The sequence below is a fragment of the Crotalus tigris genome, unplaced genomic scaffold (genome assembly GCF_016545835.1).
Source record: "Crotalus tigris isolate CLP2741 ecotype Arizona unplaced genomic scaffold, ASM1654583v1 scf7180000017753.6788120, whole genome shotgun sequence".
Taxonomy (NCBI): Eukaryota; Metazoa; Chordata; class Lepidosauria; order Squamata; family Viperidae; genus Crotalus; species Crotalus tigris.
In genome coordinates, this window is record NW_024096615.1 from 1788235 (window position 1) to 1801958 (window position 13724).

Here is a 13724-nt window from a genome sequence, read left to right on the forward strand (position 1 = left end):
AACAGGACTGAGGGACAGCCCTGCAGACTTTGCTGCACGATTGGACTTTGGTTTGGCTGACTGGAACTGGCCAGCCAAAAGGACCTGAGTCAACCTGACTTCACTGGACCTCAGAGTCCTGGTCTACCCAGCCGGGCAGGCAAGTGGGTAGACCAGGAGACCCCTGCAACCCCTAGATGTTCAGAATGGTCAAGAAGGTCGTCTAAATATCTGCAGGACTATATCCAGCAATTGAGAGTTTGAACCATCTAGGGGGAAGGGGTGTAATGTATTGGCCAGAACTGTTTTAAATCACTTGCTTAATGTCTGACCTACATTGCTGTATTGTTTAACAGTTGCTGTTACTGAAAGCCAGACTGGCTGTCTCCAAGCTGATAATGAGGTTTGGGGCAGAAAACTGTTACTTTAAACCTATTGGCTGCCGCTAGAGGCTAACTGTATAAATAGCTGTGCAGCAGCCTTTAGGGCTGCTTCTGTTCCGAATTAATAAACTTGTTTGCTGTTTCAACACTCTGCCTCATTCAATGCCTAAAGAACCAAAGATATAACAAAAACATTAGAAGACACCAAAGAAAATGGAGGTTTTGGGTTGCCGGAGTGGGCTTTATATTATCAAACATCTGTTTTAACATGGGTGAAAGAATGGATAATACTTAGAAATAAAAGGTTGTTATATTTGAAGGGAAATGATTGGGATGGCATGCTTTTTTGTGGTACGGAAAAAACAGAGCTCATAAGTATTTCCAAAATCCCTATATAAGAAACGCTTTGTTAATAGTATGGAAAAAAATTAAAGCTAAAATATACTGACCCAAATTTAAAAGTGTTATATTTCAAATCCAGTCAGATAGTTAACTCAAAGGAAACGATCTTATAATAAACAAATATATTTTAATGAGAAGGATTACTTGCGTTCATGTTGAGATTGGTGCTGCTGGAAATACATTTTTGTTCATCTTTCAAATCCTTTCCTTAGGTAAGAAATGTTATTGCTCTTCACACCATCTTTATAATGACTGAGGCTATTGTATGACTTCCATGGCCCATGCTTGTTACAGACAAAGAGATTCCCATGTGGCTTGTGTCCAGGAAGTCTCCCAAAGACCTTTGGAACTCCTCCCACTGACCCATCTACATACCTAGCATTTAACCCAATAACTGCCAGACCTTCCAACATAGAGCTGGGCCATATAGCTATATGGGCCAGAACACTCCCCGCTTGGAAATTTATATTTCCACTATTAAAATAGTAAAAACGTAGCATCAAGGCATGCAATACTCATTGTGGTTAACTTGTGACTAAATAGGTAAAAACTTGGTATCAAACATGCATAACTATAAGGTAAATGTCAGCCCCAGCGTGCATCCTACCCATGTACGGACGTTGGCCGGTCTCCGGAGCTCTGAACCGACTTCCGAACAGCCTTGGTGGAGCCGGAGCTCTGAACCGACTTCCGAACAGCCTTGGTGGAGCTGGATGCGGAGCAGTGTCGGGACTGATACCGGCGCTTCCGCTATGACGGAGGAACCACGTGACTGCTTACTCTATTGCACGGGAAGCCCGGATGAACAGACATTATGTGGGCGGACAGCGCTGATTTATGACGCTGGGTCTGACAGAATGTAATTGATAGGATGATGATAGGGTGTGGTGCAGATGGGGTTGCGTTCAGCAGGGGTAATTAGGTAATTGGGGGTGATTGGGGCGTGCGCGGTGGGTGTGGTGATGGGATTAATAGGACGCTGGGCTGGGGTGTTTCCCAGAGCTGATTTTGTTTTCGACATAGCGAAATAAACCTTTGTTGACTACTGAAACGTACCTGGTGTTCTGGTTGATTCTTACAGCAGCAGGACGTTCTTACAGTAAATCAGCTCTCAATTCGTCTTGCTTTTCGTGGAGCTATGGCTGAAGGGACACAGGGAGAGGAACCGGTTATGGATGTGGAGGCTGAGGAAGCTGACGAACAGTCGGAGAATCCGGACGTAGGAGTCAAGGAAGAGGAGCGTGTGGCGACACGCCCGAAGGAGAAAGGACGTTTCCCTGCGGCTGTGGAGCATGGACCTAAACGGCGCAAACCAACGTCGGCGGACGACGAGTGGTGGGCCGGAGCAGCTGCCGGTCCCTTGGGGGATGGTAGGGGGCGGCGGTTGGCACCTAGTTTCGCTGGCTGGAGGGAACGCAGGATGGCCGGAGATGACGAGGAAGATTGGAGCTGCTCCACAGCTCCAGGCCAATATACGTTAGAGGTCCTTAGGGAACAGTTTGGGGAACGGATTTACCCAGAAACCGTTCGCAGCCCTGGTAAAGATAGTACCCCTTATGTGTCCCACTTTCAACTGGCGAGCCCGGAGTTCAAATTACCGCAAGGGGGTCGGTTTACAATCCGGGATTCGATGGCAAGGCAAACCGGAACTGAGCGTCCACGGGATAGACTGGATACACGAGAGGCGCGGGCTCCACCGGAAGGTCCGGATGGAGACGGGCTGGAGAACCTGGGAGCAGGACCCAGTTCCAGGGCGTATCCAGGGATGGGTCCATATGGCGGTAGGGTACCGGCTCCATGGCCCCAGCAGATGATATGGAATCCCCCACCAATTTCCCTCACGTTTGACGGGGATCCAGACAGGTTGGCGGTATTTCTAAGCCACGTTCTTAACCATCTGGACCGTTATACAACCTTGTACTCGTCCAACTGGGCCATGGTGGTCGCGGTAACAGCGAGTCTGCAAGGTGAGGCCGCTGCTTGGGCCGCAGACCTATATAGCGACCAGGCCAGGGAGTTAGCCGATGTGGGTCTTTTCCTCGACGCACTAAAAACAAGGTTCGAGGACCCAATACGCCTGCTACGGGCTGAAGCCCAGTTAGTGGGTCTGCGGCAAGGGGGCAGACCAGTACAGGACTACATTCGAGAATTCCAAAAAGTGGCAGGGAGGCTTAGGTCATGGCCGGACAGCCTGCTAATTCATCATTTCCGCACTGGTCTGGATACCACCATACGCCAAGCATGTATAGTCCGAGGGGTGGCTGGGCGTTTGACTGATTGGTCTAGGGCCGCGGTAGAGTTGGATGTAGGATTGAGGGATCGTCCTGGAAGACGGGAGGAGAGGCCCCGCCGGAATCAAGATCAGCCTGTAGGTGGCACCAGTCCGGACGTGCTGAGTACAATACGTCCAAAGCCCACCTTCCGGTGTTTCCGCTGCAATTGGCCGGGCCACCGCGCTGCGGAGTGTGGAACACCCAAGCCCACAGGTACACCTACGGCGGTTGGCACCCCGGGTACCACATCGAAAAAACCGACAGAGAAATCACGGGTGGCCTACCAACTGGGACAGTCGCCGATCCAGCAAACACCCGATGGGGCGTCTCCTACATTACAGGAATACGAGGACGAAGGACCGGTGGAAGATCCGATGGTGAGTGACCCCATCGTCCCCTTCACCATCCCCATTTCATTGACAAACCCGGTAACGGGTGAGGTAATGCCCTGTCCGGCGTTATTAGATACGGGATGTACAAGATGCCTTATTAGTAAGGGGTTAGTACAACAGATGCGGATTAGGGTGGCCCGACTAAAGACCCCGATCCGTTTTGAGCAGGTAGATGGTTCCCTGTTGGGAGGGGTCCCCACTACATTGGTAACGGAGCCTGTTAGAATGGATATTGGGGGTCATTGGGAAATGATAAGGTTCATAGTTGTTCCCACTATGTCCGAGTCTGTTATTCTGGGATTAGCGTGGATGGATAAGTGGACACCAACCATTTGGTGGGCGGAGGGGTCCAGACACCTACGGCTAGCAGTAGGTCCGCATCCGCGGTCGCCAGATGACTTGAATAGGGATAGAAAGTTAAACGCTTCACGATCGGTACAGGAGAAGGACAAAACCCCATACCCACGGGTATATGACGATCTCGCGGCAGTGTTTAGCGAACAGGAATGTGATAGTTTGCCGCCGCACAGACAGACTGATTGTGCAATCGAACTCGCTCCAGGAGTTAAGCTACCCAAACCCAGAATGTACCCTATGACGTTTGCAGAACTGCAGGAAATGAGAAAGTACATTGATAAGAATCTAGCCAGAGGCTTTATAGAACCAGCACGTTCGAGAATAGCCGCTCCAGTTATATTCCAGGGAAAAAAGGACGGGGGATTGAGGTTATGTGTAGACTTCCGAGGTCTGAACGCAGTGTGTATAAACCAAGTATATCCCCTGCCGCTTATGAAAGACCTGCTCACTCATTTGGCGGCTGGGAAAATCTTCACAAAACTAGACCTCCGTGAGGCATACTATAGGGTACGCATTAGGCAAGGGGACGAGTGGAAGACAGCATTTAACTGTCCCCTGGGCAGCTACCAATTCAAGGTGATGCCTTTCGGGTTACAAGGAGCGCCGGCCGTCTTCATGCAACTAATAAATGAAGTATTACATGATCATCTATATAGGGGCGTCCTTGTCTATCTGGATGATATACTCATCTATTCGCAGACGTTAGAAGACCATGTACAATTAGTACGGACAGTACTGCAAAAGTTGTTAAACGCCAACCTGTACTGTAAGCTGTCAAAGTGCGAGTTTCACAAAGACCGGATAGATTATTTAGGGTTCAGGGTGTCAGCTATGGGGATAGAACTGGATCCTAATAAAGTGCGCAGTGTTCTAGAATGGCAGGCCCCGAGGACCCGTCGTCAACTGCAGAGATTCTTGGGGTTTGCCAATTTCTACCGCCAATTCATCCCCTCTTTCGCTGATGTGGCTCTACCATTAACTCAACTGTTGCGCACCAAAACCACACCTGGCAAACCCCATCCCAAACAGGCATTGGAATGGACGGTAGCTTGCCAACGGGCCTTCGAGTCTCTTAAACGACTATTTGCAGAGGAACCAGTGCTATTGCACCCCGACCCAAATAAGCCATTTATAGTGCAGGTCGACGCCAGTGATGTGGCTGTCGGCGCACTCTTGATGCAACGTAACGGCCAAGGCAACTTGCAACCGTGCGCATACACCTCCAAGAAGTTTACCGACCCCGAGAGACGATGGGCAGTGTGGGAGAAGGAAGCATTTGCGATAAAATGGGCGTTGTCCACCTGGCGACATCTTTTGGAGGGTGCGCAACACCCATTCGAGGTGTGGACGGACCACCGGAACCTGGCGGTCCTCCAGACTCCAAGGCGATTGGCGCCGAAACACGTTCGATGGGCGCAGTATTTTCAGCGTTTCCGGTTTCACCTGAAGGTGGTGCCCGGAGGAAAGAACTTCCTAGCAGACGCACTCTCCCGGCTACCACAATATGATAGTAAAAAGGAACAAGTGATCCAGACCATTATGCCGCTATGTAGTAGGGATCCTGCACACGTAGAAGGATGTGCCAAAGTGGTGACGTTTGAGGAGGAACTGCAAACTGTATTGTTGACCGATCCCTGGTTGCAGGCGAATCCCGGGTTATTAACCCAGCGTGATGGCTTGGCTTGGTATAGGAATAGGTTATACATCCCCCAGGAAATGCGTCATCGGGTACTTCATCAATGTCACGACTCGAAGCTGGCAGGCCATTTTGGCTTCGTCAAGACGCTCCATTTGGCGAGACGACGGTTCTGGTGGCCCAGTTTACGGAAGGACATTGAGCGATACGTTAAGGAATGTAGGATTTGCGCGCAGTCTAAAGTGGTACCAAAGAGGCCAATGGGACTGCTACAACCGGTATCTAATCCGATCCGACCCTGGCAGGACATCGGGATGGATTTCCTTGTTGATTTACCGAACATCAGAGGGTACACGGTCATATGGACGGTTGTGGACTTGTTCTCGAAGCAAGCACATTTCGTCCCCTGCAAAGGACTGCCATCTGCGAGGGGACTAGTGACATTGTTCGTGCAACACATATATAGATTACATGGAGCACCCCGTAGAATTATCTCGGACAGGGGTGTTCAATTTACGGCTCAATTCTGGCGTAGATTCCTAGCAAGCATTGGGACCACACAAGGCCTGAGTTCAGCATACCATCCTTGCACTAATGGGGCGGCGGAACGGGCTAATGCGGCAATCTCACGATATCTCCGGTCTTATGTATCTCACCAACAGTCAGATTGGATAGACTTCATACCATTCGCGGAACTAGCGTATAACAATGCAGTGCATAAAAGCACCGGGTTGACCCCTTTCCAAGTAGTTTATGGATACGATCCGGTTCCATTACCTGGGGCTGAACCACAGGGGGGTACAGATATACGTCCTGGAGATTGGATGTCCCGTGCAGGTCAGGTGTGGAGTACAGTGAAACAGGCGTTACAACATGCGGAAAAGGCAGTGAAGGAGCAAGCAGATAAAAGTCGTAGAAGGGCAATGCACCTGAGAGTGGGTGACCGGGTGTACTTGTCCACCAAGTATATTAAGTTGCAGGTACCATGCAAGAAACTGGCACCAAAATACATTGGACCATTCCGCATAGTACGTATCATCAATCCTGTTACGGTGCAACTGCAATTGCCAGGAGTACTTGGTAAGATACACCCAGTATTTCATGTGAGTCTATTAAAACCAGTAGAAGGGACCACCCATGATGAACCTCCCCCAGGGCCCGTTGCCCCGGGAAGGTATGAAATACAGGACATACTGGATTCCCGGTGGAGGGGGGGCGATATGTATTATCTGGTTCTATGGAAAGGATACCCCTTATCCGAGGCATCCTGGGTTCGGGAGGGGGATGTCTTCGCTCCTGCCCTGATTCGTCAATATCACAGGCTGTGGCCGCACAAACCGAGGAACACAGGGGGATAGGTGATAGCATACGTGAATGTCTCTGTTTCATTTCAGGGGGCCCTGTGGTGAGGGGGAGCCGGATGTCAGCCCCAGCGTGCATCCTACCCATGTACGGACGTTGGCCGGTCTCCGGAGCTCTGAACCGACTTCCGAACAGCCTTGGTGGAGCCGGAGCTCTGAACCGACTTCCGAACAGCCTTGGTGGAGCTGGATGCGGAGCAGTGTCGGGACTGATACCGGCGCTTCCGCTATGACGGAGGAACCACGTGACTGCTTACTCTATTGCACGGGAAGCCCGGATGAACAGACATTATGTGGGCGGACAGCGCTGATTTATGACGCTGGGTCTGACAGAATGTAATTGATAGGATGATGATAGGGTGTGGTGCAGATGGGGTTGCGTTCAGCAGGGGTAATTAGGTAATTGGGGGTGATTGGGGCGTGCGCGGTGGGTGTGGTGATGGGATTAATAGGACGCTGGGCTGGGGTGTTTCCCAGAGCTGATTTTGTTTTCAACATAGCGAAATAAACCTTTGTTGACTACTGAAACGTACCTGGTGTTCTGGTTGATTCTTACAGCAGCAGGACGTTCTTACAGTAAACATAAAACATGCACAATTATGAAAAAGGCAAGTGTTACATCAAACAATGCATAAGACAATACACAATTTGAGGTTTAATCTTCTGGTTCAGTCTTTCTCAGCAAGGACCAAATCGGTGATCAGCCTGGTACAAGTGTCTTTGAGTCACGACCTGACTCATGTGGCTTCATGATCTGGATCTCAGCTGGGTAACTAGTTCGTCAAGTGGGTGGGCCCGGTGCGCAGGAACCGTGGGCCAATAGTTCTGGTATGCAGTCTTGTCTCCCAATGAGACAAGGTCTTCTTCCTGTGAAGGAAACTGGAACCAAATCTGGAACAGAAAAAACTGGAACCCAAGCTTCTCGGGAATGAGGGGAACTGGATTCACAGGATACTCAGGAACTGAAAAACCTGGAAAGACATAAACAGCTGGATCTGGAAACTCAGGAACAGCTGGGGCTGAAGAATCAAGATCAGGAACATCAGGAAACTCAGGAACAGTCGGAGCTGAAGAATCAGGAACAACAGCTGGGACAGAAGGGTCAGGAACAGCTGGAACTGAAGAGGTTCAATTGTCTAAGCTGGTCTTCCTTAGCAACAGGACTCGGTCAGTGATTAGTCTGGTGTAGAGCTAGTTGCTTGTCGTGATTCCTTAGGCAGCATCTTAGGTTCTAGGTGTAAGGCTGCTGGGTGCCTGTCGCTGTTGCACAGGTGGCATTTCACATTAGCTGTGCAGTCCTTGGCCATGTGATCCACAGAGTCACAGCATTTGAAACATATCCTATTCTCTTTGAGTAGGGTCTTTCAGTCATCTAGGGATTTCTTCCTAAATTCTCTGCAATCATTTAGAGAGTGAGAGAACTTGTGTATCGGGCAAGTTAGGCCTTTGGTAGTTGGATGAGGGTTCGAAAGAGCGCTTCTCGGTGTTTGTTCGTCTGGAGACTTCTTTGGGGAAGGTGTGATGTCAGTTTCATACACCAAAGGTGTGGTTCTGTCCGTAGCTTGGGAAGAACTTTGGTTGGGGCTGAAGTTGTCATTTGTTGGCTCAAAGTTGCTGGCATTATGACGTAGTTTTGCTTGGTCGGTCACAAATTCAGCGAGTACAGCGAAGGCGGGTGGTGCATTAGGGTCTTGGTTCCTGTGGGTTTCTGATATTTTGGCCATTCATCCCTTGACTGCTTTGGTAGTTTTCTAACTATGATCCTTTGCTTCTCGAACTGATCGAGGCAGGTAAGTTTCGGCATGTTGGGTTGCTCGCGAACTGAATGTAGCATCGAGAGTGTGTCTGCGAATTCCAACATCTGGGTGTGATCATTGATATTGATGTTAGGGAAGGTGTAAATGCAATCTAAGAGCGACTTTTCTGTCAGTTCATGTCCGCCATACCGCTCGTCGAGCCTTTCCCAAGCTTTGAGAAGGGCGGTAGTTGGGTTGCCTAGGTGGGCTAGTTGAGTGTTCTCTACTAATCGTGTGGAAGCCGGTCCCAGCCATGTTTTCATGTGTCCGAGCGCTTCGCTCGATGTTATAGCTTCATCTTGGATGGCGGTTTGGAACGTGAGCTTCCACAATACGTAGTCCTTTCCCGGTTTATCGGGGAATTTGTGTACACCCTTGGATGCCAGATCTAGTTTGCTTCTGTAAAGTCTCATAGGGGTGTAACCGGGTGGCGATGGTACCTCGCTTCCAGGAGTGGGGGCGTGTGCCATGTTTGGCTGGTAACTTCCTTCGGCGTAATGGTGGCTGGGTGTATTTTGCCATGTCACGTGCAAGGGACCTTGTTGGCTTGGTCTGAACTCTGCTGCTCTGGCATTGAGCTGAGGGAGCCCAGGCTCTTGCTTGCTTACGTGTTGGAAGGTCTGTGTTTCTGGTAGAGTGTAGCTAGCTTCCTGGTAGGCTGTCAGAGCTGATGCTCGAGGCTGTCCTCTGTAGTCAGGAGTGGTGGCAGTTCCTTGGGGCGCTTCCTCCTGTTGGTGCAGCAGGGACTCTAGTGACTCTAACGTGGCTCTAACTCTTTCAATCTCTTCCCTGAGCGACGGCTGGTGCTGCTGTAGGGCTGTTGGCGCTATAGGTGGATCCATCCGATTGCCATTAGTGGTATGGTTTGGTGGGTTCTGTGGGGTAATAACGGTGGGAAGATCTTGGGGCACTCCCCGCTGTGCAATTGTCGCCGTTGCTGGGGTAATAATGGCGGAAAGATCTTGTGGCCCTCCCCGCTGTGCAGTCATTGCCATTGGTGGTAATCCCATCAGGTTTGATGTGGCAACAACGGCGGGAGGATCTCGTGGCCTAGGTGTCGTGACATCAACTCTGCAGTTGACCAGCGAATCAGGTCGTTGAGATTCTTCTGTTCGTCTACTCGGTCTTGGGGGGCTCGTGGCTGGCTGTGGTGCTCTCATCTGTGCGTTCTGGAATACGCTTTGGATGTCCACATAGGTCTGTACGTGGCTACAACGCTCTTCGTTTTCCAGTTGTTGTCTGTCTGGCAAGAAAGTGGTGTACTGGAGTATTCTCTGAAGGCCTTCCGCTCTAGCCATTTTGTCTGCCATAACTCTTTGGCATTGAGTAAGTTCAAGTTCTTCTTGGGCGTCCTTTCTTTTGGCCTTCATTTTGGCTGCTATAGCCTTTCGTTTGGCTTCCATTTGGGCTGCTTCTGCTTGCAGCTTGGCCTCTATTTCAGCTTCCTCAAGTTCTATGGCCGACAACTCCTTCTTTTTCTGCCTCTCCTCTTGTGCCACACGAAAGACAGCTTCAGCGGCTTTAGCGTCTAAGATTATTTGCTCTTCCTGTGAAATTCTGGATGCTCGGCTGCGGCGGGAGGATGTCTTCGAAAGGCGGGAGGCGCCTGTGACATGTGATTGTTGGGATACGCTAGAGTGTGCCCCGGACATGTGGTGGAAAGATGAGGCCTTTCCAGACACCTGAGATGGATCTGCGTATGATCGTTGGGATGGTGCATGTGAAAAGCATGAAACTTTGGACTCGGCTCTGTCAACCGGACTGCCTCTTTGGTGAGGCTCGGGCTGTGGGGAACCCTGTGAGCTTTCTAGAAACTTCTTGCGTTCCTCGTTTATTAGCTTGAGGCTTTGCATCTCGCTGTCGACACTTGGGTCTCTTAATTGTTCTTGAATGTCCTTGAGTTGCTGTTCAGAGTCCATCCATTGCACATAGGCGTCTTCCTTATCTCCTTCCACTGCGTGTGCCCATTCTGGGGAGAGTTCCTCCTTCTGTTCGTGGTAGAGTTTGTATAATCTCTCCCAGCTTCTTTCATGGCGCCTGTGGATGGTGTGCCATTTCTCCATCCGATGTGAGTGCATGGCTTCTGTGAGCTTTCTGCATTGTCTAAGATCGTATTGACCCTGAGACATCTTGGGCTTTGTTGAGGCTTGAGTTTCAGCCTCTGCATACTGGTCAATGTTGGCTGTTTGCAGCATCTCTCCTTGACTGACTGGTTGGGGTGTTTCAACTAGGTTAGTTAATTGAGCTCCTTTGTCCAAATCAGTAAGACACTCCTCCATGGTTAGGGTAGGTTCCGTGTCCTTCTCAGCTATTTTGAAGAGAATTTGAAGAACTTTTCTCTTTGACCACTAGGGGTCGCTACTTGTAGATCAGCCTCTGAGGTGCTGTCTGTGGGTGGAGATGCTACTGGGTGCGTTCTCCTCTGTTTGTGGGTACTTCAGTGCAGTTCACCCCTTCACCACTAGGGGTCTCTTGCTGTGGGTCAGCTACCGGGGTGCTCTGGCTTCGAGGTTCACCCTTTGTCCACTAGAGGGGCTTCTCTGGGTTCTGTTAAAGGCTTGCGTGTAGAGCTTCCTTTAACCACTAGGGGGCGTCTAGAGAAAGGCTAGCCAAATTCTTCCTATTGCCACGTTACTGCTAGTGAGCCACTGAGAGAATGTAGAGGTACAAACTCCCACCTGGCTGTGATAATAGGCGAAGGTAATTGGCTCTTGCTTCCTGTCTCTCAAGCTGGGACAGCTTAGCCTTCAGCTTGAGTGAGTGAGTACTTTTGGTAAGTTCACTCTGTGCTCTCTAGGGGGTGTTGAAAAGGCTAGCCAAATTCTTCCTATTACCACGTTACTGCTAGTGAGCCACTGAGAGAATGTAGAGGTACAAACTCCCACTTGGTCAGTTGCAGGCTGGAGTTCCAGGTCATCAGCTGTGATAATGAGCGAAGAGACTTGGCTTTGATTTCTTCTGCCTACGTTCTCTCAAGCTGGAACAGCTTAGTGCTCAGCTTGGGTGAGTGAGTGAATGCTTCTGATAAGATCACTCTGTGCCCTCTGTGGGGTGTTGGTAGCTTGGGATAACTTTAAGTAGCTTGCACTTTAACTAACAGATTTGCTCTGTTGTGTGCTGAATTAATTGTGGCTGTTGTGACTCAGCTAGAAAAAAAATTGCATGACCACCAGGGGGTGCTTCTGTGATGGTTCCTCCTTATAAGGACAGATGAGTTTATTGAAAGGCAATAAACCTTGCTTATGTCTGAACTTTAGAGGCAGTCATTAAACAGTTCTTTGTTTCAGGCTGCGTGATTCACTGGCAAAGAGGGGAGGGGGAAAAGCCCAAGCTCCTTTTGGTGTTAAAATTCAAACTTTTCATGCAAGGAACAAAGTAATTTTGAATCAGATACAAGGCACTTTTCAAGGAACAAAGTAATTTTGAACCAGATACAAGGCACTTTTCACTTTGAAAGTTAGCTAGCAAGTGAATTAGCATAACAAAACTTCTGAATCACTCCTTGAAAGCTGTCTCTTACACAGACACGCTGGCTTTGTTTGCAGGCTTTTACAAGCATCAAGAGAATCTTTACTTCCTTGAAGGTTTATGCAGAGAAAAGGCTAACCAATTTGATTCTCTTTCTTCAAACTGTTGCAGCTTTGAGAGGAGAATTAATCTTTGCCAATTTACTATTTGCTTTCAAAAGATGGCACAAATTATGAAAACATTTCTTACTATACTGACCCAAATTTAAAAGTGTTATATTTCAAATCCAGTCAGATAGTTAACTCAAAGGAAACGATCTTATAATAAACAAATATATTTTAATGAGAAGGATTACTTGCGTTCATGTTGAGATTGGTGCTGCTGGAAATACATGTTTGTTCATCTTTCAAATCTTTTCCTTAGGTAAGAAATGTTATTGCTCTTCACACCATCTTTATAATGACTGAGGCTATTGTATGACCTCCATGGCCCATGCTTGTTACAGACAAAGAGATTCCCATGTGGCTTGTGTCCAGGAAGTCTCCCAAAGACCTTTGGAACTCCTCCCACTGACCCATCTACATACCTAGCATTTAACCCAATAACTGCCAGACCTTCCAACATAGAGCTGGGCCATATAGCTATATGGGCCAGAACATAAAATATATTTAAAGATTCCAGGGTGGCTATCAATGATGGAGGCATTTGTACATCCGAACCTGGTAGACTTTGAAAAAATATGGACATATAGAGATATTCTAAATATTGATGGGCATTTAAAATCTAAATAAGAACTGGAAAATCAGGGTATCAACCTGTCATGGTGGACACATTTACAGATGCAAAATAGATATGAAAAAGATGTGAAAATGTATGGATTTTATAAAGAACAGACTGTAAGATTTTATTAACCTCAGATGAGAAATTAATCAAGAAAATGTATATTTTTTGTTAATTTTGGAAATGGAAAGTGAACAAGTTAAAGAAACAATGATTAGATGGGCAAAAAACTTTGGTTGCAATAGAGAATTAGAAAACTGGCAAAAATTATGGGAGAGAAACTATAAGTTAACAATGGCAACTTCATATAAAGAAAATCTATATAAAATGTTTTATAGATGGCACTTGCCATCAGCAAGATTAGCAAAAATGTTTAAAAATATGTCAGTTAGATGTTGGAAATGGAAGCATAATTCAGGCACGTACTATCACATTTGGTGGACATGTAGCAAAGCAAAGACTTATTGGAAAAACATACATGACTGGTTAGAAAAAATATTAGGTAAACATGTTGATTTCAAACCTGAACTTTTCTTATTAGGTATAATGCCTGAAAAGATTAACAAACAAAGCCTATATTTGATTTTACATGTCATTACAGCAGCAAGAATAAGTTTTGCGCAATATTGGAAAAATGAAGCACTACCACCAGAAGAAGAAATAATCAGAAAAATATTGGAATGCGCGAAGATGGACAGATTAACTTTGAGACTGAAGGATAAAGAAGATACAGACTACTATCAAACTTGGGACTTATTCTACTATTGGCTAGAACAGTAGTTCTTAACCTTTTTGAAAGAATCGCCCCCTTGAGCCAATGAGGAAGTTGTCATCGCCCCACTCCCCCAACATAACCTCTCAATCACAACATAGGAAATAATTCTTCAATTTATGCAA

General features: G+C 47.9%; 1 protein-coding gene across 1 annotated transcript; it reads left to right on the forward strand.

Annotated features, from left to right (window-relative positions):
* Nucleotides 1–1972: 1972 nt before the first annotated feature.
* LOC120306793 lies at nt 1973–13477 on the forward strand. Its single transcript, XM_039340670.1, has 2 exons — nt 1973–3414; nt 13429–13477. The coding sequence occupies exons 1-2, from the start codon at nt 2185–2187 to the stop codon at nt 13438–13440; spliced, it is 1242 nt and encodes a 413-aa protein (XP_039196604.1). The 5' UTR covers nt 1973–2184; the 3' UTR covers nt 13441–13477.
* The last annotated feature ends 247 nt before the right edge of the window (nt 13478–13724 follow it).

What these genes read in the sequence shown, in the direction of transcription:
- LOC120306793 (XM_039340670.1), top strand. Translation starts at nt 2,185, where the DNA reads ATGGCCGGAGATGACGAGGAAGATTGGAGCTGCTCCACAGCTCCAGGC.